The sequence below is a fragment of the Ceratotherium simum genome, chromosome 34 (genome assembly GCF_057802395.1).
Source record: "Ceratotherium simum simum isolate JZ-2026a chromosome 34, ASM5780239v1, whole genome shotgun sequence".
In the NCBI taxonomy this organism is placed as follows: Eukaryota; Metazoa; Chordata; class Mammalia; order Perissodactyla; family Rhinocerotidae; genus Ceratotherium; species Ceratotherium simum.
The window spans coordinates 22,474,202-22,502,070 of record NC_141933.1 but is presented as its reverse complement, the minus strand read 5'-3'; the positions used below and the strand labels follow the sequence as shown (position 1 = coordinate 22,502,070).

Genomic DNA, 27,869 nt, shown 5'->3' with positions numbered 1-27,869 from the left:
TCTGGCAGTAGTTGGCTGAATCAGTGGTGGGGCTCCAGGAAGAATCGCAGAACTCAGGGCGGTTTTCCCATGAATCCTTGTGTGTTTGGCAGGCCATTCAGTGGCATTTACGGAGGGTTTACCCAAGCTCTCCTCTGGAGCGGGTGACTTGGGGCTGGGGTCCGGGGGATGCACAGCATGACCTTCAGCTCAAAAAGCGGTAATGCCAGGTGCTGGGCTAGATGCTGGAGGTAAAGCTTTCAACCAGACAGGTATGGTCCCTGCTCTCAGGGAGCGGGCAGTCTGGTGGGGAAACATATTGAACAATTCATACACGTGTGATAATTGCTACTGAAGGGGGCGGTGAGGATGCTCTGGGAACAGCGGGAGACAGCAGTGTGCGTAGTGCTCAGGAATTTGGGGCCTGGAACCCAAGTTCATTATGTCAGCTAGCTTTGCTGTTTACTCTCTAATGTGACCTTGGACGAGTCATTTACCCTCTCTGGGCCTGTTCTGTAACAGGACAATCACAGCCGATGGTGAAGATTAAATGAGTCCGTCCTGTAAAGTTCTTAGAATCATAATTGCCCTTGGTAAGCGCGCAGTGACTATCAGCTGTCATTATGGTTCTCAGCCTACTTGAGGGATGTGGGCAAGATTTCCTTTAGCCTGAGACCTGAAGAATGAGTAGCGGTCATGGAAGGGGATGGAAAAATGCTCCGTGCAGACAGAGCAGCTGAGAGAGGAACTCGGAGAAGTACGGTGGATAACAGCAGTGGGCCTGAGAGGCAGAGTGGCGAGGAATTGGCAGAGGAGGGAGGCAGGGGCCGGATCGTGCTGCGTTTCATAAGCCAGGGTGAGTGCGTGCCCCGTCCAGCGGGCAGGGGAAGCCAGTGAAGCCCTCGAGCAGAGGTGTGACTCAGTTAGGTTGCACAGTGGAGAACTGGGATTCCAGGTAGGAGGCTGGGGTGCGGGTTCAGGTGAGAAAGGTGATGGCTTAAGCTGAGGTGCTAGAGGCCTATTGGAGAGAGATTTAGGGGAGAGAATCTCCAAGGTTTGTTGATGGATGAGATGCGGAGGTGAGGAAGAGGGGTTTTCAAAGATCTGAAGAGGAAGGATTATCAAAGACGACTCTCAGGCGTCAAGTTTGAGCAGAGAAGGGGACGTGGGACAATAGAGAAAGGCAGGCTGCGGGTAGGAATATCATTCATTATTCATTGAATAAACACTTCTTGAGGGTCTCCTTTGTACCAGGCGCTGGGCTGGCCCTGGGGATACAATGGTGGGCCAGATCAGACATCAGTTCTGCCCTCATAGAGTTTACTGTGGGGGACATGGAATGAATCAAAGAATAAGATAAATAAGTTAAAATTATGACTGGAAGGTGATGGAGAGAGAGTGAAGCCAGGAGCAAAGTGAACAAGCAGGGGGACTGGTGTGGCCAGAGGTCGGGGAAGGCGTCCTGATGGTCGAGCTGTGATTGAAGGAAGAGAATGCCCACCAGGTGAAAGTGCGGGAGGGGCATCCAGATGGATGGGACAGCATGTGCAAAGGCCCTGTGACAGGAGAGAGCACAGCATGTTTGAGCAGCTGGAGGAAGGTCGGTGTGCCTGGAATGCAGCAAACAGGGGCCTGGAGGAGACGGAGGCTTGGCTATATAGGGCCCACTGGGCTAAACTGGGACTTGTGTTCTTTATTTTAAGAACAATGAGAAGCTTTCATTTATGTTTTGAAAGGGTGACTTTGACTGCAGGCTGGAGAACTGGTGGGGGGAGGGGGCGTTGGTCCAGAATGGATGGCCACTCCCCGTGCACCAGTTAGGGGGCAGTGGTTGTTCTCTAAGTCCCCGGTGGTGGAGGCTAGGGCTAGGGTGGGGGCAGAGACGTGGAGACAAGTGAACTGGTTTGTGAACCATTTCAGAGATGAAAGAGATTTGATTTGGAAATCGACTAATTGGCCTAAGTAAGGGAGAGGGAAATGTCAAGAACACTCCGGCAGTCTCCCCTCCCAACAGATCAGGGATGATGCCTTTCTCTGAGAGAAGTGGAAAGCTGGATGGGGACTGGGTGGACAGAAAGCTCCTGGTTTGGGTTTTGGACTTGTTGAGTTTGAAGTTACATCAAGTTATCCAAGTAGAGATGTCAAGTAGGCCGTTAGATTTATGGGTTCCCAGCTAGGAAAGGAGGCTTGGAGATGTCACATCACGAGTCACCTGTGCATAGGTGGTCAGAGGGGCTGGGGGTGCGGAGGGCAGCCCCCAGGGTGAACGGGCGGAGCGAGAGGTGGAGAGGGTCTAGGACTAAGCTTTGAGGAACTTCGTGGTCCAGAAGGGGAGCTTGATCCTGCCAGGGAGGCAGAGAAGGAGCAGCCTGAGAAGTAGACAGGCCAGCATGGCGAAGAGTATCAAATTCTGCTGAGAAGCCAAGCAAGAGAAGGGCTCATACTGTCCGCTGGATTTAGTGCCAGGAAGTCGTTGGCGACTTTAGCAAGAGCTGTTCCCATAGATAGTGGTTGTCACCCTGGGGCGGTTTGCTCCCCCTTCCCCACCCCGTGGGACAGTTGCTGTCACAACTCGGGATGGGGATATGCTGCTGGCGTCTAGAAGGTAGAGGCCAGGGATGCTGCTAAACCTTTTATAATGCACAGGACAGCCTCCTACAACAACGAATGATCTGGCCTTAATTGTCAACAGAACTGTGGTTAAAAAATCCTGCAGAAGATGATGAGATGGAAACATTGTTAGAATGGAGGTGACCAGGGGGCCGGCCTGGTGGCATAGTGGTTATGTTCACATGCTCCGCCTCGGCGGCCTGGCGTTCGCGGGTTTGGATCCCGGGCACGGACCTATGCACCACTCGTCAAGCCATGCTTTGGTACCGTTCCATGTACAAAATGGAAGAAGATTGGCACAGATGTTAGCTCAGGGCCAATCTTCCTCAGCAACAAGAGGAGGATTGGCATCAGATGTTAGCTCAGAGCCAGTCTTCCTCACACACACAGAAAAAGAATGGAGGTGACCAGTATAGTCACTTCTCAGAAGTTTGATTAGAGATGAGATAGACATAAGATAAAGTGGAGAAAAGAGATAGGAGATGGGAAGGGTGATGGCTGGAGGAAGACATGGGGTCAAGGGAGTGTGACCCCCATTAACATGAGAGAGACTTTAACATCCTTAAAAAAACCCAACAGAAGGAGTCCTACTGAAGAAATGGTTGAAGATAGAGTAGAGATAAGGCTTGATGGATAAGCTTTTACATTACCTGAGAAGGTTCAGACAGAGACATTGGAGATGGAAAGGAGGTGGGTCAATATTTTTTCTGTCACTGGAGGGATATCCTAGAGGTTTGGAGCAGATGAAGGGAGGTAAGTATAGGAGGCCGAATAATGGCCCCCTCAAAGATGTCTGTGTCCTAATCCCTGGGACCTGTGAATAGGTTATCTTATATGGCAAAAGGGACTCTGCAGATGTGATTAAGTTAAGGATTTTGAGATGGAGAAATTATCTTGGATGTCGGGGTGGGCCCAATGTAATTACAAGCATCTTTATAAGACGGAGGCAGGAGCGTCAGAGTCAGAGAGAAAAGATTGGAAGATGCTATCCTACTGGCCTTGAAGATAGAGGAAGGAGCCAGAAGCCAAGGAATGCAGGCAGCCTCTAGAAACTAGAAAAGGCAAGGAAACCGATCATTCCTTAGAGCTTCCAGAAAGAACTCAGCCCTGCTGACACCTTGATTTTAGGACTTCTGACCCCAGAACTGTAAGATAATAAATTTGTTTTGTTTTAAGCCACTGTGTTTGTTTGTGGTGGTTTGTTACAGCAGCCTTAGGAAACTAATCCAGGGGGCTTCTGTGTTTGGGGGGACATCTGCTAAAATGTGCGGAGAGGTGGAGAGAGGTGCCTATGAGATTGAGGAGGGTGGAGAAGGCAAGTTCAGGTTGGGGCGAGTAGACTTTGTGGTGCTCATGAGAGGCCCAGGGGGAGCTGTGTGGATCATTGATGCGTGTGGATCTGCAGCCCAGGGGAGATGCCTGGAGCTGGGAAAACGGCGCATATAAAGATGTGAGAAGGGATGGGGCGGAGGGTGAGAAGCTTGAGGACAGGGAGCCCGCTTGGCTCGGGCAGCGCACAGTCTTGGTGTCCTTGGCAGGGGCAGTGTCACGGGCAGAAGCCGCGTTGCTGTGGATGCGGGTGTGAGTGGGAGGTGAGGAGAGGGAGCCAGCAAGGGTGGCTGGCTTGTTTGAAAAGTCTGGCTGCTCATGGAGCAATTATTATACGCCGGGTGCATACCCCATTCTTCCTCTTGGCGGTCCCGCAGGTGGAGGTTGCTGCCCCTGCAGTTCGCATGAGGAAATGCAAGACCGAAGAGGTTAAACGAGCAGTCCCAGTCCCGTAGCTGGCACGTGGTAGACCGCGGTTCCTTCACAGACAGCCCCCCTCCACGGTGCCGGGGGCTTTGAGGAGTTCCTTCGTGGGAGACACAACTAAGGGGGTGGAGGAGTGGATAGCCGCCCCGGATCAGATGTGGTTATGTGTCCAGATTCAACCCAACCTCACAGACACAGAGCGACCCCCCAGCACTAGGCCTCCAGCAGGGAGCTCTGGGGGTAACAGACGTACATGAAGTTTACTCTCTGTTCCTAGTGGAGCCTATGGTCCGGCGACGGGGAGCAGGCGCCGCGGTGTATGTTTGGGGAGGAGGCTTATTCCCAACCAAACGATCCCGAGGCTGGGTGTTGCTGGTGACTGTAGTGCTTGCAGAAGCTTTAGGGGCAGGGAGAAGGGGAATTGGTTTCGACTGGGCAAATTGGAGATGGGTCTTGAAGGATGAGTAGAAGTTCAACAGAGGAGGCTGTTGGCTTCTCAGCCTGTGGGAAAATCTCAGGGGAGAAAATCTAGGGCGATGGCCAGGGAAAGGCTATTAGGATCCCTCCTCCCCCCACCAGAGCCTACACCTTGGGACCACCCAGCCGGGCAAGCGTGGGGTCTCTAAGGCAGGCAGTCTCCCAGATTTTCGGCCTGGCGTGGGCCTGGGGTCCAGAGAAAAGGCAGAACAGGAAGTCCTGGAGTTTGCAGCCTGGTCCTAGACCAGCTCTACCGGTCGAGTGGGTGTGGCCCACAGTGCAGGGGTGGGGCCGTGTTTCTCCTTGGAGGCTCCTTCCTAGGGAGCAGGGAGGGCGTGGCTGGAGGTCGCAGCACCATGTGGGGCTTCCAGCTTTGTGATCTGGAGAAGTGAGAGACATTGAAGGCCTGGAGAGACCAGACGCACAAAATGGCTCAAGAAAGCAGAGTCCGTGAATGTGTGCGTGCGTGCGTGCGTGCGTGCGTGTGTTTGTGCTGGGGTGTGTGTTTGGGCCTCAGCTAGGGAACAGCAGGGATCAGGAGCAGCTCTGCCTGCTCAGACAGTGGGCTGGCTGAATGATGGGAGAGGGGGACGGGTGGGCTGAACTGCAGCGCTGATTTGGGACCAGGATCCGGAAGCCCCACATCCTAAACAAACTGCGTTCACTTGTCAAATCCTGTCCCACAGCCACATTTGATGTTGTCTTTTCTTGACCTTCTGCCCGCCTTCAAAAGCCCTGGCCCCCATCCAACAAAATATATTTCCTTCCACAACTGCTCAGTATGTACAGTCGACGCCAGGAGAAATGATGGTGATGTTAACGATAAGAAAGCCGTGACTGTTTATTGAGCACTTACTGTGTGCTGGGTCTGTGATCAGCACTTTACAGCCTGATCTCATTTGATCCTAACGACGCCCCTGTGAAGTAGAGATCATTCTACCCATTGCACAGCTGAGAAAACTGAGGCCCAGAGAGGATGCATCATTCTGCACAAGCTAAGCAGCTAAGGAGTAGCTGAGCTGGGGCAGTCTGACTCAGGCGCCCACCCTCTCACCCTGCCTCCTAGTCCTCTCTGCTTCCATTACTTATCTGCCCTGTTCCTATCCCCTGGCCTTGGTTGACTCTGTTCCACTCATCCTTCCTGCCCAGCACAAGTCCCCTCTCCATTTGCCCCCAACCCGGAGGAAGGCTGATCCCACTGCGTGCAGTGTGGTGCAGGGACGGGACCTGGGTTTAGATGGACCAAATGGCCATGTCCACTTTGCATCTCTCCTTCATGGCCTGGCCTCCTGGGCAGGAGTTTTGCACTTACTTCTGGCTGTTGAGAAGAGAAATGCCCCTTCCTCTGCTGTCTCATCTCCTTGGAAATTATCCACTCCATAAATCGTTGCCGAGGGTGCCCCGGCTCCCCTCAGACGCTGCGGGCTGGAGACGATGCTGCAGGCACGAGGCCCTTGGGGAGTGCCAGGCAGCCATATGGTTTGGGAAAGAGGCAGAAGAAGGGGGAGGCAGCCCAGGGTTTCTATTTAAGTTTTTCGCCCAGACCCAGTCTTGTTCCAGAAGGGATTTAAGGCAGCCTGGCAGGATGCATAAAATATAATATGATAGCGTATTAAAACCGGGAGAGAGAGAAGAAAGAGAAATAAGGGTGGAGACCCTAAATGGAGCCAGGAATGAGGCTAAAAATGCATGCCACGATGATCTGTATGTGCACTTTAGCTACATGGGGTCCAAACCTGGCAGCCACTGGGAAGAGGCGTCTGGTCAGCTACCGGTGCGTTCTCTCCATAACGCGCAAGTCCCGGGCAGCGCCCGAGGAGGTCAGTCTTTCTGGGTACCGTACTGGATGGGAGATTGCCCCGGGTCCTTATAAAGGACCCTGTAAGATGGGATGGCTCCCCCGCTGTCAGCCAGCCTCCCCGCCTGCCAGACTCCTACTGTTCTGGGGGAAACAGACGTGAAATGGTATTTCAATGTTTTCCATTTCAGCTTCCATCGTAAAATGGGGATTTATTTTAAAATGTGAACGTGGATGTGCGAAAGCTCCTGGCACACCCTCTAGAACGGGGTCTGAGAAACCCTGAGTCACCGGGATGGAGGGAGGTGTGAGCCTCAGTGGCAAGGCCAGGAGGTGTCAGCGGGAACAGGCGGGTCTCACCAAGTTTGGGGGCTCAGAGAAGGGAAAAGTAATAGGCTCGTCCGGGAAGAAAAGAGGGCATGTATTTGAGATAGGTTGGGTGTGTGTGCGCGCGTGCGCACGGGCAAGTACTTTTCATGCTGGTTTGTTTGTTAATTTCTATTAACCCTGCGGTTTGGGAATTTCAGACTCTAGAAAAGTTGTAAGAACAGTGTAATGAACACCCACACATCCTGAATCTAGATTCCCCCGTTGTCAACATTTTATAACAATTGCTTTATATCTCTATATAGATATACCTACAGTCACGTGTGTGCACACATATTCTTTTTTTTTTTTTTTTAACGCATTCCTTTTTGTTTTTTCTGAACTGTGTGAGATATAGTTACAGACATCAGGCTTTATGGGCCTACAGTCTCTGTCACACCTACTCGACTCTCGTAGGGCGAAAGCAGCCATAGACAGCACATGAACGGATGAGCGTGGCCGTGTTCCAATAAAACTTTGTTTATAAACACTGAAATGTGCATTTCATATAATTTCAAGTGAAATTTGAATTTCATGTAAATTTGAAAATCGTATAAAGGAAATGATATGAAAAAAAGTTTTTTCAATCATTAAAAAAATGCAGAAACCATGCTTAGCTCACAGGCTGTATAAAAACAGATGGGGGGAGGGCCGGCCCCGTGGCTTAGCGGTTAAGTGCGCGCTCTCCGCTACTGGCGGCCCAGGTTCGGATCCCGGGTGCGCACCGATGCACCACTTGTCCGGCCATGCTGAGGCCATGTCCCACATACAGCAACTAGAAGGATGTACAACGACGACATACAAGTAACTACTGGGGCTTTGGGGAGAAAAAGGAGGAGGATTGGCAATGGATGTTAGCTCAGAGCCGGTCTTCCTCAGCAAAAAGAGGAGGATTAGCATGGATGTTAGCTCAGGGCTGATCTTCCTCACAAAACAAAACAAAACAAAACAAAAAACAAATGGGGGGCTGCATTTGACCTGCAGGCTGTAGTTTGCTGACCCCTGCCCTGTTAACCACAATATAATTACTACACTCAGGAAATTTAACCGTGGATACGATACTGTCTCAACTATAATCCGTATCCAGATTTTCCCAGTTGCCCTGAGTAATGTCCGTTAGAGACTGTCCCCCTGTTCAAGACCCACTTGAGCCTCACACATTGCATTAGTTGTCCTGTCTCATTAGTCTCCTTTATTCTAGAACGTTCCCCCACGTTATTTTTTCTCTTTCACAATATGGACACTTTGGGAGAGTTCAGGCTAGTTGTTTCCAGAATGTTCCACAGCTTAGATGTGTCTGGTTGTTTCCTCACGATAGACTCGGATTGTGGATTTTTGGCACAGAGGCTGTTGTGTCTTCTCACTGTAGATAGTGGGAGGCACATGGTGTCAGTTCACCTGGTCTTTTACCCTATGATTTTAGCCACTATTGATGACTCTTGCCCGTGTCAATTATTATTCATGGTTTAAAATGATTTTTAACCATTCCTACTACATTTATTACTTGATGTTCCTCTGTAAAAAAAAAGTATGCTCAAACTTCTCCCCACCCAATCCCCCGTTTAAAAATGACTTTTAGTGTCAGCATGGACTCATGAACCCTCTTTTTTCTTCAGTGTGTTCTGGTCTGTTTGTGTCGTTATTCATTTTGATGTTTAAACTGGCCTAGATGTGGCCAGCGGGGGACTGTTCGGACTGGCTCCTGTCATTATTTTAGCACTTCCTCACTTTCTGGTGCAAAAAGATGTTCCAGCCATCTCTCCTAGGAGCTCTAATTCGTTTTAGGGGAAAATGGTGCTTAGAAACCAAGATCTCCGGGCACTAGGTGTGCACATCACTACTGGGTGTCCTGGCTTCTAGACCTGAACTAGCTTTTGAGGGATGAGTTGAAGTGAGTGGTCTGCAGGGTAAGGAACTGAGGGAACATGAGTCATAAGCAGTGGGCACAGCAGGTACAAAGGCCCAGGGGCACACGTGTAATGTTGAGGTGGCGGATGGTATAGCAGAAGTACAGAGTGTGCTTAGAAGGAAAAGGGGAAGAGGTGCTTAAAGAAAGTCACTTTTCGAGGCTGGCCCCGTGGTGTAGCAGTTAAGTTTGTGCGCTGTACTTTGGAGGCCCAGGGTTCACTGGTTTGGATCCCAGGCACAGACCTACACACTGCTTATCAAGCCACACTGTGGCAATGTCCCACATATAAAGCAGAGGAAGATGGGCACAGATGTTAGCTCAGGGCTAATCTTCCTCACCAAAAGAAAGTCACTTTTCTTGTGCTCTAAGATGTTATGGATCTTAAAACACTATTGATTCAATATCAGCTTTTCCAGGAATAAAAATATATACCTTAATCCTAAGATTCCTCTTTTTTTTTTTTTTTTTTGCTGAGGAACATTCACCTTGAGCTAACATCTGTTGCCAATCTTCCTCTTTTTGCTGAGGAAGATTTGCCCTGAGCTAACAGCGGTGCCCATCTCCCTCCCTTTTGTATGTGAGCCGCCACCACAGCATGGCCACTGACAGACGAGTGGTGTAGTTCTGCCCAGGACCCAAACTCAGGCCACTGAATCTGAGCACGCCGAACTTAACCACTAGGCCACTGGGGCCGGTCCGAAGATTCCTCTTAATATCAGAAGCATTAAAACTGTATCACTGTTTTATAAATGCTGGTAGTTTGGTTATTGAGTCACAAACCAAATCAAACCAAAGATTTCCCCCCAAAAAATATAAGATGCTAGTGAACCAGTTTTGGCTGGAACTGAGTCTGTAAATCTCAAAATCTATTATATTGGAGCAGAAGGAGAGCATGAAAAACCATTCTCAACTGGTCCAAGATTTCCAGTGTAAACCAGCTCCTCACTTGACCTTCAGCCTTCCTTGTGTCCTAGCACGTCTGCTGCAGTGTGTTGCTCACTGTGTTATAGTGAGGTGGCTTTGTTTTTATATATAACTGTAGTCACTGTGCTGCACATTACATACCCAGCACTTATTTATTTTATTTTGGCCACTTCACCCATTTCACCCACCTCTGGCAATCACCAATCTGTTCTCTGTATCTATGAGTTTGTTCTTTTTTTTTTTAGGTTCCGCATATAAGTGAGATCATACAGTATTTGTCTTTGTCTGACTTATTTCACTTAGCATAATGCCCTCGAAGTCCATCCATGCTGTTGCAAATGGCAGAATTTCTTTCTTTTTTATGGCTGAATAATATTCCATTGCATGTATATACCAACATTTTCTTTATCCATTCATCCATCAGTGGACACTTAGGTTGTTTCCATGTCTTGGCTGTTGTAAATAATGCTGCAATGAACATGGGGGTGCACATATCTTTTCGAGTTAAGTGTTTTCGTTTCCTTCTGATAAATACCCAGAAGTGGAATTGCTGGATCATATGGTGGTTCTATTTTTAATTTTTTGAGGAACCCCATACTGTTTTCCATACTGGCTGCACCAATTTACATTCCCAAAGCAGTGCTCAAGGGTTCCCTTTTCTGCACATCCCGGCCAGCATGTGTTATCTTTCATCTTTTTGATGATGGCCATTCTAACAGGTGTAGGAGGATGTCTCACTGTGGTTTTGATTTGCATTTCCCTGATGATTGGTGATGCCGAGCACCTTTTCATGTGCCGTTGGTCAGGTGACTTTTAATGTTCACAGGGTCCCAATGTTACATTAATTATATTCTGATGTGAATTAAAAAGCTATAAAGCTAGATAAACACAACATTTCTTAGAGCTTTTAAACAACCATAAAACGAAGACAGACTTACAAATATAAAATGAACAGAACTGCACAAACCAACATAATTCAAATGAATGAAATCAATGTAATGTGTTGGATGATGCTTTCCAGAAACTAAATTGCTGTTTATAGGGGGAACGTGGTAGTCACTTTTCTAAGACAGATTCGTTGGCATTTGGCACCGCTGTGCTTTTGTGTGCCATGCGAGTCCTTTATTGTCTTTATTTGTTTGTCTGTGTTTGAAACACTGGGAAATCTTTGGTTAGTGCAACTACCATGATATTTCTTAGTCCTTTCTTTGCCAGAATGCGTCATTACATATTAAGTTTGCGTCTGTTCTTTTTCATTAGTTCACGGCAAATAGTAACAGTGGGTGTTGTATCATCAGCTGTTACTGTGTAGCAAGCTACCTCCAAGTTCAGCAGCAAAGAACAGGGGTCGACGAACTTCTTGGGTAAAAAGCCAGACGGTAAATATTTTAGGTTTTGTGGACCATACTGTGTCTGTCACATCTACTCAATTCTGCCTCTGAAGTGCTAGAGCAGCCCTACGTGTGGCGTGTTCCAGTAAAACTTTATTTATGGGTACTGAAATTCAAATTCCATGCAATTTTCACATGACGAAATCTTCTTCGTTTGATTTATTTTGAATTACTTAAAAATGTACTAACCATTCTTAGCTGGTGGGCCGTACAAAAGCAGGTGGTGAACTGGATTTAGCCTGCAGGCCTTAGTTTGCTGACCCCTGGCGTAGAGCAACAGTCATTTATTCTTGCTTGTGTATCTGCTGGTTGGCTGCAGCCTGGCTGATTTAGTTGGGCTCCGCTGAGTTGCTCAGCCCCAAGCTACAGGGTGAACTGCTCCTCACTGTGAGCCAGGTCTGCTCCGTGTGGGTTTGTTCTGGGCCCAGACTGAAGGAGCAGGGGCCCCTGGGGAAATCTTCTCACAGTGAAGGCAGAGGCCTCAGAGGCAAGCCCACACTCCCAAGCGCATTTCAAGCCTCTGTTGCATTGTGTGTATTAGCATCTCATTGGGCCAAACAATGGCTGACCCCCACGTGGGGGTCACGTGGCTGACCCCCAGGTCAAGGAGGGAAGAAGTACAGGCCACCTGTAACACAGAGTCTAGTGCAGAGTTACCTGGCCCAGGGTGATAGGGAGGGGCGAGAGCTGGGGCCAAGAATTCAGTCCACCACAGGTGCCAACTGAGTCACAGACAGTCCTCTTGTGGGGGCAGAAATCTGGTGCTGATTCACATATATTGATTTTTTAAAAGAAAACATTGAATTAAAAACTCTTAGAGCCAGCCCTGATGGCCTAGGGGTTCAAGTTTGGCACTCGCACCACTTTGGCAGCCTGGGTTCGCTTCCCGGTCGCAGACTCACACCACCTGTCTGTCAGTTGCCATGCTGTGGCGGCGGCTCACATAGAACAACTAGAAGGACTTACAACTAGATTATACAACCATGCACTGGGGCTTTGGGGAGAAACAAAAAGGAAGATTGGCAACAGATGTTAGCTCAGGGCGAATCCTTCCCTGCAAAATAAAATTAAAAATTCTTAGAGAGAACTTTCAGATCTTGAGAATATATCTAAAAAGCCTAGTTTGAGAAACACTAATTTCTAATAAACTTCCTGGCTTTACTAATCAGGGATTTGGGGTTTCCTGGTGTTTGAAGATTCCTTCAGGAGAGGTCCTGTCTGATTTACACCCCCGGCACCTAATTCAGCACCCCTAAACCCCAGTGGGTCCTCAGCAATTGCTAGTGAGGGTTGGTGGGCAACAATAACAATAATAATAATAGCCTCAACAATAGCTGCTGTTTATTGGGCACTAAAGGATTTGTGTGTCTGGACTCTTTGTATCCTCACAACTGCCCTATAGGGCAAGTATTATCATTCCCTTTTACAGATTAGGAAGCTGAGGTTTAAAGGGCCAGGTTACTTGTCCAAGGCTACACAGCTAAGCACAGGGCCAGGACTTCAACCCAAAATTCGAGCTCCTAATCTCTAAGCCCCAGATGTGAATATCTAGATGCCCATGTGATGTCCCCTTGGTCTTCCCCACTCACACGGCAACCTCCTGTTTCTTTGGGGAACACTTCCCAGCATATGGTATAAGATTGTTTCCTTTTCCTTGTCTGACTGCTGCTGAGGAACGTTTGGCAGATTTTATTTTTGTAACAGCTTTCTTGAGATGTAAGTCACATACCATACAATTCACCCACTTAAAGTGTGTAATTCAGTGGTCTTTTTTTTTTTTTTTTTTTTTTGGTGAGGAAGGTTGGCCCTGAGCTAACATCTGTGCCAGTCTTCCTCTATTTTGTATGTGGGACACCACCACAGCATGGCTTGATGAGTGACGTGTAGGTCTGCACCGGGGATCTGAACCCGTGAACCCCGGGCCGCCAAAGCAGATCGTGCGAACTTAACCACTATGCCACCAGGCTGACCTCTCAATGGTCTTTAGCATATTCACAGATACATGTGAGCATCACCAGAGTCAACTTTAGAACCTTTTCATCACCTCAGGAAGAAACTATATCCTTCAGCTGTCACCCCACCTCTTCCCCTCTCCTCTCCTCCTCCCAGCCCTAGGCAGCTACTAATCTACCTTGTATCTGTATAGAATTTCCTCTTCTGGACTTCAGTAGGAATGAGATCGTATAGTGACTGTGACTGGCTTCTTGCACTTAACTTAATGTTTTCAAGGTGCTTCCATGTTGTGGCGTGTAATAATTGTGGTGGTGTTCCTTTTATGGCTGAATAATATTCCATTGTATGGATAGACCACAGTTAGCTTATCTGTTTGTCTGTTGATGGACGGTTGGGTTGTCTCCACCTTTTGGCGGTCATGAGTGATGCTGCTATAAACGTTGTGTACAAGTTTCTGTGTGGACCTCTGTTTTCATTTCTCTTGGCTATGTACCTAGGAGGGGAATTGCTGGGTCACAAGGTAACTCTATGTTCCATCGTTTGAGGAACAGCTGAACTGTTTTCCAGAGCAGCTAGACGATTTTACATTCTCACCAGCAGTACTTCGGGGCTCTGATTTCTTCACATCCTTGTCCGCACGTGTTGTGATCTGACTTTTCAATTGTAGCCGTCCCAGTGGTATCTCACTGTGGAGGTTTGAGTTTTCTCTCTGCTTTTTTCTGACTATCTCTTGTTCTTTTCACTGGTTATTGGGGGAGAGCTGCCCATGATGGATGTGCAGGCTGTGTACTGAACAACTCCGTGGAGTGCTTTTTCACACCATCTCTGTCAGCTGCTTCCCTCTGCCATGTTAACCTGGAAGACCCTTCAGATCTGTAGCATGGCATTGAAAGTTTGTTTCTATCTAATCTCTCTCCAGCCACAGGTCTATTTGCGTTTGCATTTTTGCTGCCTCTCTGAGGGGCGGATTCTCCTGGGTGTCTCTCCCACTCTTGCCCCAAGAGCTTTCATTTCAGGCATAGAGACAGGATCCTCAGGTTCTTGGCCGAGGGCCCATTCCACCCGCTTCACGGGCAGCCTCATTACTAAGAAGTCTAATTACTTAGACTCAATACTAAGAAGAGTGAGGCGGAGTGTGTTCAGAGTGAGTAGATGGTGGTTGGTCCTGAGGCTGGTTCCAAAGCCGAGTGCCTTTTACAGGCAGAGCAGAGGGCCCTGGGAAGGAAAGAGCTGTCCGAGATGGTTACAGGGCTCAGACCTCCCTACCACTTGTGGGAAGTATCTGAGCTAGTCACTTGTCTCCGAGCTCTAGTTTTCTCATCCGTGAAATGCGGATGCACAATCTATTGGAATATGCGCCTACGAGTTGTTGTGAGTGTTAATGCTCCTCTATGCCTGGCGCACAGCAGGTGATGGGCAGCTGGCAGCTGGCTTGACTGTCTTCACAAGGGGTTCAGGACGGGCTGGGGGCGGTGAGTGAAATTACAGTCTGTAAAACCCGGATGTGGAATTTGGGATTGTCTCTAAACAAGCTTCATTTTCCGGGTCTCCAGGGCTTTTCTGAAATTTGATAAAAGATAATTCTAGAACAATCAAAGGAAGTACTAATTCCATTATCAGTTAAATGGCGGTGGGGGTTCGGGGGCTGGGGATGGGTTAGATCATGTTTCTTGGGCATTTTTGAGCCATCTAAGAAGTTATACTTTTATACCAGTATTCACAAAATGCTGTCATATTTTAAGGGACCCCTCCTTCCCCTTGCTAAAGTCCATCCATGGAGGCCAGGTCAGGAACCCAGGGCCTGAATAATCTTAGAGGTCCCCTGCCAGCTTAAGCGTTCTTCATTCCATGTTTCTGAGTGTAGCAGAGGTCAGAGTTCAAGTTCAAGGTCGGGACGCCCTGTTTATTTCTGCCAGTGCAGTTTGCTGGTCTGGGAAGTGGCCGGAGAACAGGAGAGATGCTGTCTGCCTCCTGGGGTTCTGGGAGGAGCATCTGAGACGTGCAAAGGCGCTTTGTCAACCATGAATGGCTTCACAAATCATTTTTGTAACCGCTTTGCTCTGAGAGGAGGTACAGGGCTGAAAATCAGAATGCTTTATGGATTCGATGGGTTCCTGGAAAGTTGCAAGCAAATCAGATTTTTGAAAATCCAATTTCTGCAGCCTCTGGTTATGGCACCGTTTAGAGGAGCCCAATGGTGAATCCTCGATTGTGGCAGATGTTCTGCCGCAAAGCAGAATGTTCCTCCCTATTAACATGCTGGTCTTCACGTAGCAAATGTGCTCAAACCAGGAGCAAAGCTGGAAGTTCCAGGACATTCCTGGTTGATTCTGACGAAGTCGTTAGAGGGAGCTTGGGGGTAACGTCTGTCACTCTGGAGCGTTCTTAAGAAAATGGGCTGTGCCAGCAGAGACCCGAGTTTGAACTCCGGCTTCCCCACGCATTTCCTTTGTGCCCTCAGGTAGGTTAAGCCCTGAACCTCAGTTTCCTAATCTATAAAATGGGGCTAATAGTAGTAGCTACTCCACGGAGTTGTCAGAATTCATGGGACAGTGTATCGGGGTCCTTGGCACAGTGAAATTGCTCCATGAATGACAGCTGTCGATGCTTTATTATCGATGTCTTTATTAATTATTACCATGGTCAGAAATAGCATTCTGGTCCACATGGACCATGCTTGAGCCGGCGGGGCCAAAACTCATGCTTTCATATTATTTCCTGAGGATCTGTCCACATAGAATCTTACATCTTAGTTTTAGACAGAATTTTAGAGGTCATTTAGGACAGATTGCCACTCAGTGGGGAAATCCTTTCTTCAGCCTCCCGGATAGCGGGTCATCCGGCTACTGCTTACATACTCCCAGTGACAAGAAGCTCAGCACCTCACAGGGCTGCTCGTCCTTGTGCTGAGTTCAGCCCTGTGGCCCTTTAAGTGCACGCTGGTCCTGGTCCTGCCTCCCCCGCATGGTGGTCCGTCCCACATTTGATGACGGCTTTGCTTTCTTTTGCCTCTTCTTCTCCAGGTTAAGGAACCTCCTTACTGTGCTGGTCGCCCTTCTCTGGTCAGGTCCAGGTTATCAAAGTCCTTCTCGCATCACGGTGCTCAGAACCTGGGCTGGTCCCAGACATGCCGGGTTCAGAGGGGCCAAGGAGTTGACCTCAAGGGATAAGGCGAGGGAGGCCAGCCTTCTGGGGTCTTGGTCCCGAGCATCTGGCCATTCCTGGACCATCTCAGTCCCAGGACTGGAGGCCCATATCCCGCTCTCTGCTTAGGGTAGCCTGGGCGCATCTGTGACCTGTGACGTGATCTGCATGCCCTGTGTGGTCCCGCCTGTCGTGCGCCCTCCACCTAGAATTCCTTTGCCCTCCTCTTCTCCAAGACCTCAGCTCAGATTCCACATCCCCAAGAACGTCCTCGACTGACTTGCAGGTACCAGGCTCCAGCTCCGAGTCCCCATATTGCAGAGAATTCCCCACGATAGTCCTGACCGCGGGGTGTCCCAGTGGCCTCTCTTCTGTCTCCCCCTGGACCGTGAGTTTTGTGAGAGCAAAGACGCTGTCTACTGGATCGCCATTTTATCCCCAGAGCCTGTCACTGTAGCCGCTCCCTCGGTGACATTGTTGAATGAATGAATGCTTGATTTGAGAAAATCCTGATTGGTGGGAAAGATAAGCCAAGAAACATCCCTCAGCTGATCTCCGGATCTGGACCCAGCAGCAGAGGTCTTAGGCAGCTCCCTGTCCCTCACAGCTCCCTCCCAGGCCTCTCTGCCCAGTCGAAGCCACAAAAGGGCTGATTACAACTCAACGTTGACCCACAGACCCCCGCCACCCAGAATTAATCATAAGTAACATTTGGTCCCTGCGTTAATAACCACAGTCATGATCACAGTGCTAGTAGCGACCGTTTATTGAGTGCCTTCCTCATCAGTCATTACGGCAGTGCTCAAGGTTGGTTTTTACCCCATTTCACAGATGAGGAAACTGAGGCATGGCCAGTAACGTCACCTGCCCAAGGCCACTCATTTGTGAGTGGTGCACCTGAGATGCTAGCTGATTCCTCTGGCCCCATTGCTCTTCCTACCCACTAGCTGCTCCCACGACAGGCCGCGGGGCCTACAGATGCTTCTCTCTTCCCCCAGGAGGGAGAGGAGCAGTCGGAAAAGGATAATGTTGGGGGATTAGTACTATGATAAAGTGCAGGGTTCTATGAGATTCCAAGGGAGGAATCTCATAGAGAAAGATGGAGCATCGTCTGGGGAGACTGTCGGGGGAGGTGAAGCCTGAGCTATATGTTTTCTCTTTTCGTCTGTCGGAGAGTTTGAAACCACAAAGGCAGTCTAGTCTCCTAAATACACAAATGAAGCGAGAGTCTCATCCCCTCCCCTCTAGAGGTGACCAGAGTTGAGAGTTTGAAATGTAGCTCTCAGGCTCTGTGCACGTCTAAAGATATGCATAGAGGCGTGCTGCTGATGTTGGGGGGGGGCATGTGTCGATTTCCATGGTGTAAATGCTCCCACCCTGGCTGATTTCAAGCTACCACCATGATGCTGCAGCACGAGGAGGTGGCACGTGGCATGCAGTAACAACCATTATTTAGTTTTTCTACTGTACAAATACAGAAGATGCCCATACCCTCAAGAACAGAGATAATAGTAAAATAATCAAGAAGTGGAAAGCTTTGAATATTTATTACCTTTTTAAAAACTATAACTTTTCGAATTGTAAGTTTATATAATTTAACTTTTAATAATGATTGTGTTTAAGAACTGGTTCACGAAATTCCAGAAAATTTAACAGTCAGCTCTCGTTAGCCAGTGCAAGCCAGCATACCACTCGTTCCCTTTCTACTAAAATATTAACACTATATAAATTTTTTTCATTAACTCACTTTTTACTTAAAAGGTTCTTCATTTAATAATTCATTCATTCGGCCACCACGTGTGCCGAGTGCAGTGTTAGGGAAGGGACGGGGGCCAGCCCGCCATCATGACGAGGATAGCCGTGTCCCTTGTCCTCATTAGCTTATGGTCTAGTGAGGGGGACAGTCAATTACCAAATCGACAAATAGATAAACACCGTCAACAACAAAAATGCATCCCATCACTAGGTCTTTAAAATATGTAACGGGATGGTGTCGTAGAGATAACGCCGTGGGGGGACAGGCGTGTGGAGGTCGGGGGGTGGCGGAGGGAACTCACTTTAGGTTCAGGTCAGGGAAAGCTTCTTCTGAGGAGGTGACCGAAATAAGACCCAAAAGACAAGAAGGGACCAGCCATGCAAAACTTAGTGGGAAAAAGGTACAAAAGGCCGTGTTCACTTGGGTGCCATTTCTGTAAACTTTACAAACATGCAAAACAGTTCTGTGCATGGTTTTGAGAGAAATCCTTTCCAGTAGAAATGAGAAGCCCCCCTAAGCTTCAGCATAGTGGGCACCTTGGGAGGGAGGGAGGGATGGAGAACGAGTTAGAGGCAGAGATGGTCTTCAACTGCATCTAGGTCTTTTCTCGAAGCAAGAGGAGAGAGAAGTCTAGAACCAATATGGCTGGTGTAATTTTTGTTGGCTCTGATTGATAGGCACAGGGTTGTCAGCTGTGTTATTCTTTGTAGCTTCTGAATACTTGAAATATTTTGTGATTATTATTTTTTTAAGAATGGGGAAAAGAGGTTGTAGGCAGCAGACCCGATCAGTGTAAAGGCTCATCTCAGATCCTCGCTGCTGCAGGAACGTGAAGGGGGAGATAGAGGCCCGAGGAAGTTGGGAGGCACCAGGTCGTATGGGTACCAGGCAGGGACCAGGTCCTACGGCCTTGAGGGCTGTGACCACAAGTACAAATGTTGTTATTGTAAGTGTGGGGGATGCCGCTTTGAGCTGGAGAGGGACATGATCTGATTTATGTTGATGAAAGCCTCCTCCGGCTGCACGGGGAGAATCGATGGAGAGTTAGGAACGGCCCCAGGGAGGTTCGTCAGCATCTCTGATTGTCAAGAAGAGAGCTGAGGTGGCTCAGACTGGGGCGAAACAGGGAGCAGTGGAGAGAGGAGCGGTTTCAAAATCTGACTTGGAGGCCTTGCTGAGGGATTAGATACGGGGGATTGAGAGAGGGAGGAATGAAGGATGACTTTCTCTTTTTGTTTTGTCTTTTGAAAACAGCTTTATGGAGCTATAACTCACATACCACACAGTTCACTCATTTCTAGTGCACAATTCACTGGCTTTTGGTAGGGATGACTTGTTTTTGAAATCTGAGTGGATGGTGGTTTCAGATACCGTGATGGGATAAGTGGAGGAGGAACGGGCTCAGGGGTGGGGCCTGAGGTAAGTTTGAGATGCTCGTGAGACGTGAGACGTGCAAGGGGGGTGTCAGGTGGCAGTTAGGTATTCACGCAGGGGCTGGAGATGAAAGTTTGTGAGGAAGGAACAAATTGAGAGTGTGACAATGGATGTGAATCTCCACGGAGTACAGGTCAGGAAGGTGTGTGAGGGAAGGAAAGGAAGGGGGAGAGAGAGAGAAGGAAGAAAGGAAGGAAAGGAAGAAAGAAGGAAGGGAGGGAGGAGGAAGGAAGGAAGGGAGGGAGGGAGGAAGGAGGAGAGGGAGGGAGGAAGGAAGGGAGGGAGGGAGGAAGGAAGGGAGGGAGGGAGGGAGGAAGGAAGGGAGGGAGGGAGGAAGGGAGGGACGGAGGAGAAAGTGGTCGTGGAGCTGAAAACAAAGCCCCATGGGGCTCCATCCGGAGCAGGCAGAGGTGACCATCAGTTTCAGCTGCTGAGGGCAATATGAAATAAAAGTATCCCATGTGAGGTGGAGAGTGGAGCCAGGTTGACTGCTTGAAACGGGAAAAAGCAGGAGAGAGAAAGAGACAGTCAGACAGACAGACAGACAGACTCCCACTCAAGATGAGCCTCCACACCAAATCTCCAAAACTAATGAAGAAAATTGATGTTAAAAAGACAGCTTCCAAAAATCTATGACAAATGAATTCATTCTAATTAAAATAAAAATTGTAGCATATTCTGAAAATGAATTTAAAATAACTGTTTAGGGTCTGTATCAGGAGTAGGTTTGACTGTGAGTAATTGAGATTTGAAATAACAGTGGCTAAAGCAACATAGGAGTTTTGTTTTCTTTTATGAATACATTCTAGGCCTGGTGAGGTGGCTCTGCTCCACTAAGTCCCCAGGAAACCAAGCTTGATCCAGCTCATCACTTCACTATCTCAATGCTTAGATTATCCTCATAGTCCAATTTGGTAGCTAGAGCTCCAGCCATCACATCTCCATTCCAGACAGCAAGATAGTGGAAGGGCTTGTATCAGCTGTCTTTTGAAGAATTTTTCAGGAAGCTGACACATGACACTTCCACCTACATCCTATTGGCCAGAACTTAGCTGGAGAAGCCAAGAAATGTATTCTGTTATTATGGGTAGCAAGGTGCCCAGTTATAATCCAAGGGTTCTGTTGCTATGGATGAAGGGGATAATATATAATGAGGGCTAATTAGCGATCAAAGCCTTAGGACCCTCACAGAAATAAAGGAAGGATAACATCCATTAAAAAGAACAAGACAGTGGGTTTTTGTTTGTTTGTATGAATTTAAAACCTCTGCTCTTAGAAAGACGCCATTAAGAGAATGAATAAACAAGCCACAGACTAGGAGAAAATATTTGCAAATCGCATGTCTGATAAAGGACTTGTATCCAAAATATATTTTTTAAAAACTCTCAAAACTCAACAATAATTTTTAAAAAACCCAATTTAAAAAATGGGTGGGGATGGGGGAGGCCAAAAGGGGTAAAGGGGCACATATGTACGGTGATGGATGGAAACTAGACTTTTGGTGATGAACACAAGGCAGTCTGTACAGAAACCAAAATATAATGATGTACGCCTGAAATTTACACAATGTTATAAACCCGTGTGACCTCAATAAAATAATTTTTAAAAATGGGCAAAAGATATGAAGAGACACTTCACCAAAGAACATATGCAGCTGACAAATAAGCCCACAAAAAGAAGCTCAACCTTATGAGTCATCAGAGAAATACAAATTAAAACCATAGTGAGATACTGCTTCATACCTATTAGAATGGCTAAAATAAAAAAGACTGTCTATGCCAAGTATTGGCAAAGATGTGGACCAACTGGTGGGTCCATTCACTGCTGGTGGGAATGTGAAATGCTGCAGCTCTTCTGACAAACAGTTTAGCTGTTTCTTAAAAGTTACCATATACATGTGACCCAGCCATTCCACTACTAGGTGTTTGCCCAAGGGAAATGAAAGCATGTGTGTCTATACAAAGATGTGTAAGTGAATTTTCTTTGCAGCTTTATTTGTAATAGCCAAAAACTAGACACAATCCAAATGTCCGTCAATAAGTAGCTAGAAAAACAAATTGTGGCACACCCAAACAATGGAATACTACTCACTAATACCAAGGAATGAACTCTGATACACACATCGATATGGACAAATCTCAGAATATTGTGCTAAGTGAAAGAAGCCAGACATGGCTTCATTTGATTCCATTTATATAAAATTCTAGAAAATGGAAAGTAATTTATAGTGACAGAAGGTAGCTCACTGGTTGCCTGTCCAGTGCCTCCAGGGACTAGAGATGGGAGGCAGGGAGGGAGAGATTACAGGGGGCATGGAGAAGCTCTTGGGGGTGATGGATACATTTGTTATCTTGATTGTGATGATGGGTGTACACGTTTGTCAGAATTTATCAAATGGTACGTTATATGTCAATTGTACTTCAATAAAACTGTTAGAAAAGGAAAAAGAAAGACCATGTCATTATGAAACAAAGAGACAGAATGATAAAAAAAAAGATGGATATGAAAAAGAACCAATTAAAAGTTCTGGGAATGAAAATAATTCATTGCATTGAAAGTACTCACTAAAAAAGGAAAGGAAGAATCTCAGTAGATGGATAAACTCTGGACTGGACACAGTCACAGAGAGAATTAGTGATTTGGAAGAGACTCCTGAGAAATTTTCTCAGAGTGTCACCCACAGAGATAAAGAGAAAAATATGAAAGAGTAGTTAAAAGACATGGAGAATAGAGTGGGCTGCTCTCATATATGTTTAATAGAAATTCTGCAAGAAGAGCCTGGAGAAGACGACTGAGAAGCCATACGCAAAAGCATAAAAGCTGAGAATTTTCCAGAGTTGAAAAAGAAATAGAAGTCCTCATCAAGTCATGTGCTCATCAAGTAATGAGGAGAATTCTTAAAAAGTAAATCTCCACTTTAAACCACAGAGAGAAATTGCAGAAAATCAGGAATAAAGGGAAAGTCTTAAAATCTACCGTAGACAGATTATCCACAAAAGAACATTAGGCTAACAGGAGGTTGCTTAAGACCCTAGGCAGCCTTTTTGGCAATCTTCAAAATGCTGAAAGCAAATAAAACTTCATCTGCCTAGAATTCCATACCCAGCTGAACTCTGATTCAAGAGTGGTGATGAAATAAAGGCCGTTTTACGGAAGATGAAAGGACTCAGCCCAAACCGTGAGGCTCTTGAACATTTAGAGATGGGGAGAGGAGGACCCCCCTCCGTCACATATGCCTCATCACCCAGGGCCGGCCTCTGTCTCCCACAGAAACTGGAGAGAGAGGAAGGGCTGGATTTAACTGCTGTTGCAGCGTGAGGCTGTTGGGGATGCTGCTCCTTGGCTGTGTTGCTGGTATTCCATCACGACAGAGGAGGGAGATGGGATTCCCGGCCCCAGCTCGGGTCTCAGTCCCGCTGCGGTGGGGGCGTTGTAGCGGGAGGGCGAGGGGAAGGTTCTGAGTGGTGGCAGATGGGGCCAGGCCCTGGGCCCTGGTTTGGGGCGGAGCCCAAGGAGAGCCCTCCTAGGATGGCCCGTTCTAGACTCTGTCTCTGTCTTCCAGATTGTGGATAAGAACAACCGCTACAAGTCCATAGACGGGTCAGACGAGACTAAGGCCAACTGGATGAGGTGAGTCCTGCTCTGCCGATTTCCCGGGAGCCCTGTCTGAACTCTGGAGAGGAGGCCAAGGGAGAGTGCTGGGCTGTGGGGTCTCCAGTGGTGGAGGCCCATAGAGGCCCTGGGACTGCCGTCTGCAGGGTTTGGGACATGTCTAGCTCTGGAGGACCCTCTTGCTCCCCCAGCCTTCCATCAGGGGCCCTGGAGGAGGCCTGTGGCCTGGCTGGTGGGTTACAGGGACCCCTAGAGACTGGGCACTTGTCAGAGTGTCTCAAGTACCTAGGCCCCTGGCTCCTGACAGCACCCCTGTGAGGAGGGGTGTCCCTCCACCCAGGATGTGACACCCCTCAGGGCAGACTCCTGCTGGAGTGGTGCAGGACTCATCACCAGCATCGTTTAAATGGCACCCATGGGAAAAGAGGCTTCTGGCACATTCTGTAGCTCAGTTTTCGATGGTGCTTGCTGCTCAGGCATGAGTACTTTCAAGAGTGGTTTTACCGTGGTCCAGTGTTTGGGACAGAAGTTTGCACTAGAAGGATCCTTCGTGGCCAGCCAGAGGGAGCAGTAGACTGGCCCAGGGTCGCCCAGAGGCAGCTGAGCTGAGCCTGGAACTGAGGGCCCAGTGCAGGGCTCTCCTTTTGGTTCTGTGCTGCTGGCCTGTGCCGTGTGCCGGGGCCCTGCCCGGAGGAGTCTGGGGGCCATGTGGGAGGTTGGACTTGCCTTGTTGCCTCCTTGGTGGCCTCTCTCTGGGACCCAGGAGTGATGTGGTGGGGGTTGGATCTGGTTGGGAGGGACAGGAGGCCATGGATGGCTGGACCCAGGCGCACAACCACACCGTGAATCGGGCCCTCTGTCGGCGTCTGTGCAGTTCCGTGACCCATGGGGTCTGGGGGCTGGAGGTGCAGGAGAGATGCTGCTTGAGGGAGGGCAGTTAGGGACTTTCTCAGAGCGAGTTTGCTGTATTTAAACTCTGAGACTTTCTAAGTGAAGGAGGAGAAGTTGGTTTGAGGTGGGGCGTCCATGACGAGGTGTCCTGTCCCCTTCCCCGTGGCCTCCCTGTCCACCTGTGTTCCCAGCTCAGATCTGCTGATGGGCGGGCCTCAGTTGGCACTCTCCAGAGCACCTTAAGATGCATCCTTTTATGTGTCGGGCAGCTGTTCTCATTGCCATTGAAAAGTGCAGAAGCAGAGGCACCCGTGGCACCCCAACCCCCTTTCAAGTAATCCGATCAGCCATGCCCTGAAAGTGGCTTCAAGAAGGCAATCGACACTCCTCACCGCCTTCCTCTTCTCCTGACTGCTGGGTGCAGGTCAGCTCAGCACATACAATCCACCACCCGTTCACAGAGCAGCCCCTGTCCCGGGTGGATCGGCTGGCCTGGCCCTCCCAGGACTCACACCTTCCACCGTGGAAGATGCTTTTTCTAATACGGTTGTTGAATGAAGGCACGACAATGTGCTACAAGGGCCCAGCGGAAAGAGGAGGGGGCCTTTGAGCTGGGCCTTCAAAGGGGCCAGGATGACATTTGAGGACACCGTAAGCAAAGACACAGAAGTGGGGACCGGCCTGTGCTCCCAACCCCTGTTGCTCCCATCTGGCTCTAGGCAAGCAGACGAGGGTGTGTCTGAGTGCGGCCTGGTGCGCTGTTGCTTTCTAGGCTCCAGAAGCTTTGGCTGGTGGAGCTGATTCTATTTTACCCTTCTACCCATCTCTGATCTCTCAGCTTGGGGACAAGGCTTTACCACAACCCCAAAGAAAGACGTTCATCATCTGAGCTAAGGTTCTGACTTAATGGGGCTGGGATGAGCCCAGGGCATTGGTATTTCGTAAAGCTCTCCAGAATGATCCTGCTGTGCCGCTGGTGTTGAGAACCACTGCTCTGTCCCCATCTTCATGTGATGGTGGTAAAACTGAGACCTAGAGCAGGGCAAGGTCTTACTCAAGATCACACAGTCAGTGTAGAACCAGGACCTGAACCCATCTCTGGACTTCTGGGCCAGTGTTCTTTCTGCCTGTGCACAAAGGAACAGGCGGAGCCTGGCTTCCTGGGCTTGTGTGGGGTGGGTTCTGCTGCCACTACCTCGCTGGCATGGGATCTGTCCTAGTCCTGCTCCCAGCCCCATTCTGATCCAAGATGGTGCCAGGACAGTCACAGCTGATGGGCCCTCATCTCATTAAAGACTCAAGGAGTAGGTTGGGGTTGGGTATGTGGTCTGTTGCCATGGAGATGCCCCTCTGGTGGTAGTTGGAGGGGAAAGCCAGTTCATGCTGGGAACGCTCCTTCTCCCTGAATAGACAGCTTCCATTTGTACAGCTCAGTCTAATTTGCAGACCCCCTCAACTGTACTGTCCCAGCCTAGTGTCTTGTGGATGACCGAATGGTAGTCAGTTTCTTCCAGATCAAGTGATGGGCTAGGAAGAGAGTGGGCCCCCACATAATGAGTGTTGACTTTGTGGCGTCCCCATGCTAGGTGCTCTGCGTTCATGAAATGGGCGGTCGGAGACCAGGGGCTGTTTTGCTGGCTGGGGGCATTTGGCCATGCCTGAAGACGTTTTTGGCTGTTGCAACTCTGTGAGTGAATGCTACTGGTTTCTATCAGGCAGAAGCCACGGATGCTGGTCAACATCCTACTTTGCCCAGGATGACCTTCTCTCCAGCCCTAGACACCAATATTGGCGAGATTGAGAATCCCCCGTGTACTCCTCCTGGCAGCCCGGGGAGGTGGCACTAGAATTACCACCCTCGTTTTACAGAGGGGGAAGTGGGATTTGCACAGGAGACTCAGCTTCTAGTCCCAGGTCTGTGAGTGCAAGGCCCGGGCCCCTGCACTGTCTGGCAGGGAACCGAAGCCCTGGCCTTCCTCTCCCGTCTCCTGGGCCATGGTGTTCCGGGTGGGTGGGGTGGGGAGGTGAGGGCTGAAGGATCCTTGTGCCCCTGGTCTCTCCTTGTGGTTTTGGCAGCAGCCAGAAGAGTGAATCGGGCTCCAGGTTTCCGTCCCTACCTGGGTTCCTCTCTTGTGTGGGTCTTGGGGACATTCTGGCACTAGTTAAAGGGTGGACAGAACCACACTGTGGAGAAATTGAGTTCCAAAGCCCGAGCAGGTGCCAGGTCAGATGCGGGAAGGGCCACCCTGTCCCCTTGCCCAGGGCCCCTGGCTGCTCCGTGCAGATGGAAGCCAGGGTCACTCCTGGCCTCCATCCCAGTGGAACTTGTCTCCCGGAGGGAGCTTGCGAGCTCCTCTCGTTCTGCCCGTGAGCTGCCAAAAATCCGCAGCAGCCCACCCCCAGAAGGAGCTGCTGCCAGCCAGCGCTCCAGTGGAGGGGAGCCTGCACACACCCATAGGTGGGGACTTGGTGGGGAACTTGGGCACGGGGAAGGAGAAGAGAGCCACGGGACAGAATAAGCTTTCTGTGAATACATTCTAATTATGGGCGTCACCAGTGAGGCCACACACCACAGAAGCCCACTGTAAATAGTCTCCCTGTTTAAATATTCTTCCTCCAAGCCATTTGTAGAGGCAGTGGCAGGATCCTAACCCCAATAAGGATCCTTTGTTCCTCTTTAGGGCTTTAAAGCTCTTTTACATCACTATGCTTTTCCGAGATTGGTGTGGTTGTTATTGCCAGTCCAGATGGGGAGAGCGGGGCTGGGAGAGGCTGGGTGAAGTGCCCTGGCTGTCCCTGCTAGTCAGAGGTGAGGCAGGGCCTCAATCCGAAGGCGTGCGACTCAGTCCAGCGCTCCCACCCGCGTGCGCCGCGTCTCTTCCCGTCCTCCGAGCAGTAGTGGCAGGGAGGGTGTGGTGGTGGTGAGCGGGCGAGGGCGCCCAGGTGCCTCCTGTCTCCCCAGCTGGGGGCCGGCAATTAGGAAGGAGGAGGACCACGCGCGTTGACGGTCATTTACCCAATTGTGCTTTGTGGGATATTCAACCCAAGGAATGTGGCGCCCCTGGCCGAGCGTAAGAGGAAGCCCAAGTTCTCCAAGGAGGAGCTGGACATTCTGGTCACAGAGGTGACCCACCACGAAGCGGTTCTCTTTGGGAGGGAGACCATGCGGCTGTCCCATGCCGACAGGGACAAGATTTGGGAAGGCATAGCTCGGAAAATCACCTCCGTCAGCCAGGTCCCCCGCTCCGTCAAGGACATTAAGCACAGATGGGATGACATGAAACGGAGGACCAAGGACAAGTTGGCCTTCATGCAGCAGTCCCTGTCGGGCCCCGGGGCTGGGGGCCGGGCCCCCGCCATCGTGCTCACTGCCCACGAGAGGGCCATCGAGTCAGCGCTGCTCACGGCCCGCTCCGGGCACAGCTTCCCGAGGGCAGAACTGGATGGTACCGACAGCCCTTCGAGCAGCAGTGAGTACCATCTGTGTCCCCTCCCCTGCTCCCCAGGCTGCTCCTTGGCGGCAATTTCCCGTGCACCTGCCTTCTTCCCTCTTCTGTCCCTCTCTGTCTTGTCCAGTCTTTCCATTCTTCCCTCCTTCTTCCTCTTTTGTCTTCTTCACCCCTTTCCGTTCATTTATTCTAGAATATTTCCTGAGCACTGTGCCAGGAGCTGTGCTGGGAGCCGGAAAGACAGAGTTGTATATAAAACCTACACCGGCCCTGCTCTTGGGGAGTTCTTAGACTCGTGGGAATAGACCAACTTTAAATAATCGCACCAGGAAATTTGTAACGAAGGATGAATACAGGAAGTCCTGAGAGCAGGGCTGACCTCGTGGGCGTGTGACCTGTACCGTCATTTGGGGCCCCGTGT

General features: G+C 49.4%; 1 protein-coding gene across 6 annotated transcripts in view; it reads left to right on the top strand.

The window, feature by feature from the left end:
* The window catches only part of PRDM11 (PR/SET domain 11), an 87,333-nt gene that overhangs the window by 34,462 nt on the left and 25,002 nt on the right, over positions 1-27,869 (top strand). For 5 of the 6 annotated variants that reach the window (XM_087423079.1, XM_087423081.1, XM_014792508.2 and 2 more), the window contains one exon: positions 23,059-23,126. In XM_087423079.1, coding sequence (XP_087279205.1) covers positions 23,059-23,126 — 68 coding nt within the window. Of the gene's footprint in view, positions 1-23,058; positions 23,127-27,047; positions 27,470-27,869 lie in introns of all 6 variants that reach the window. The other variant, XM_087423080.1, reaches the window with a different exon arrangement.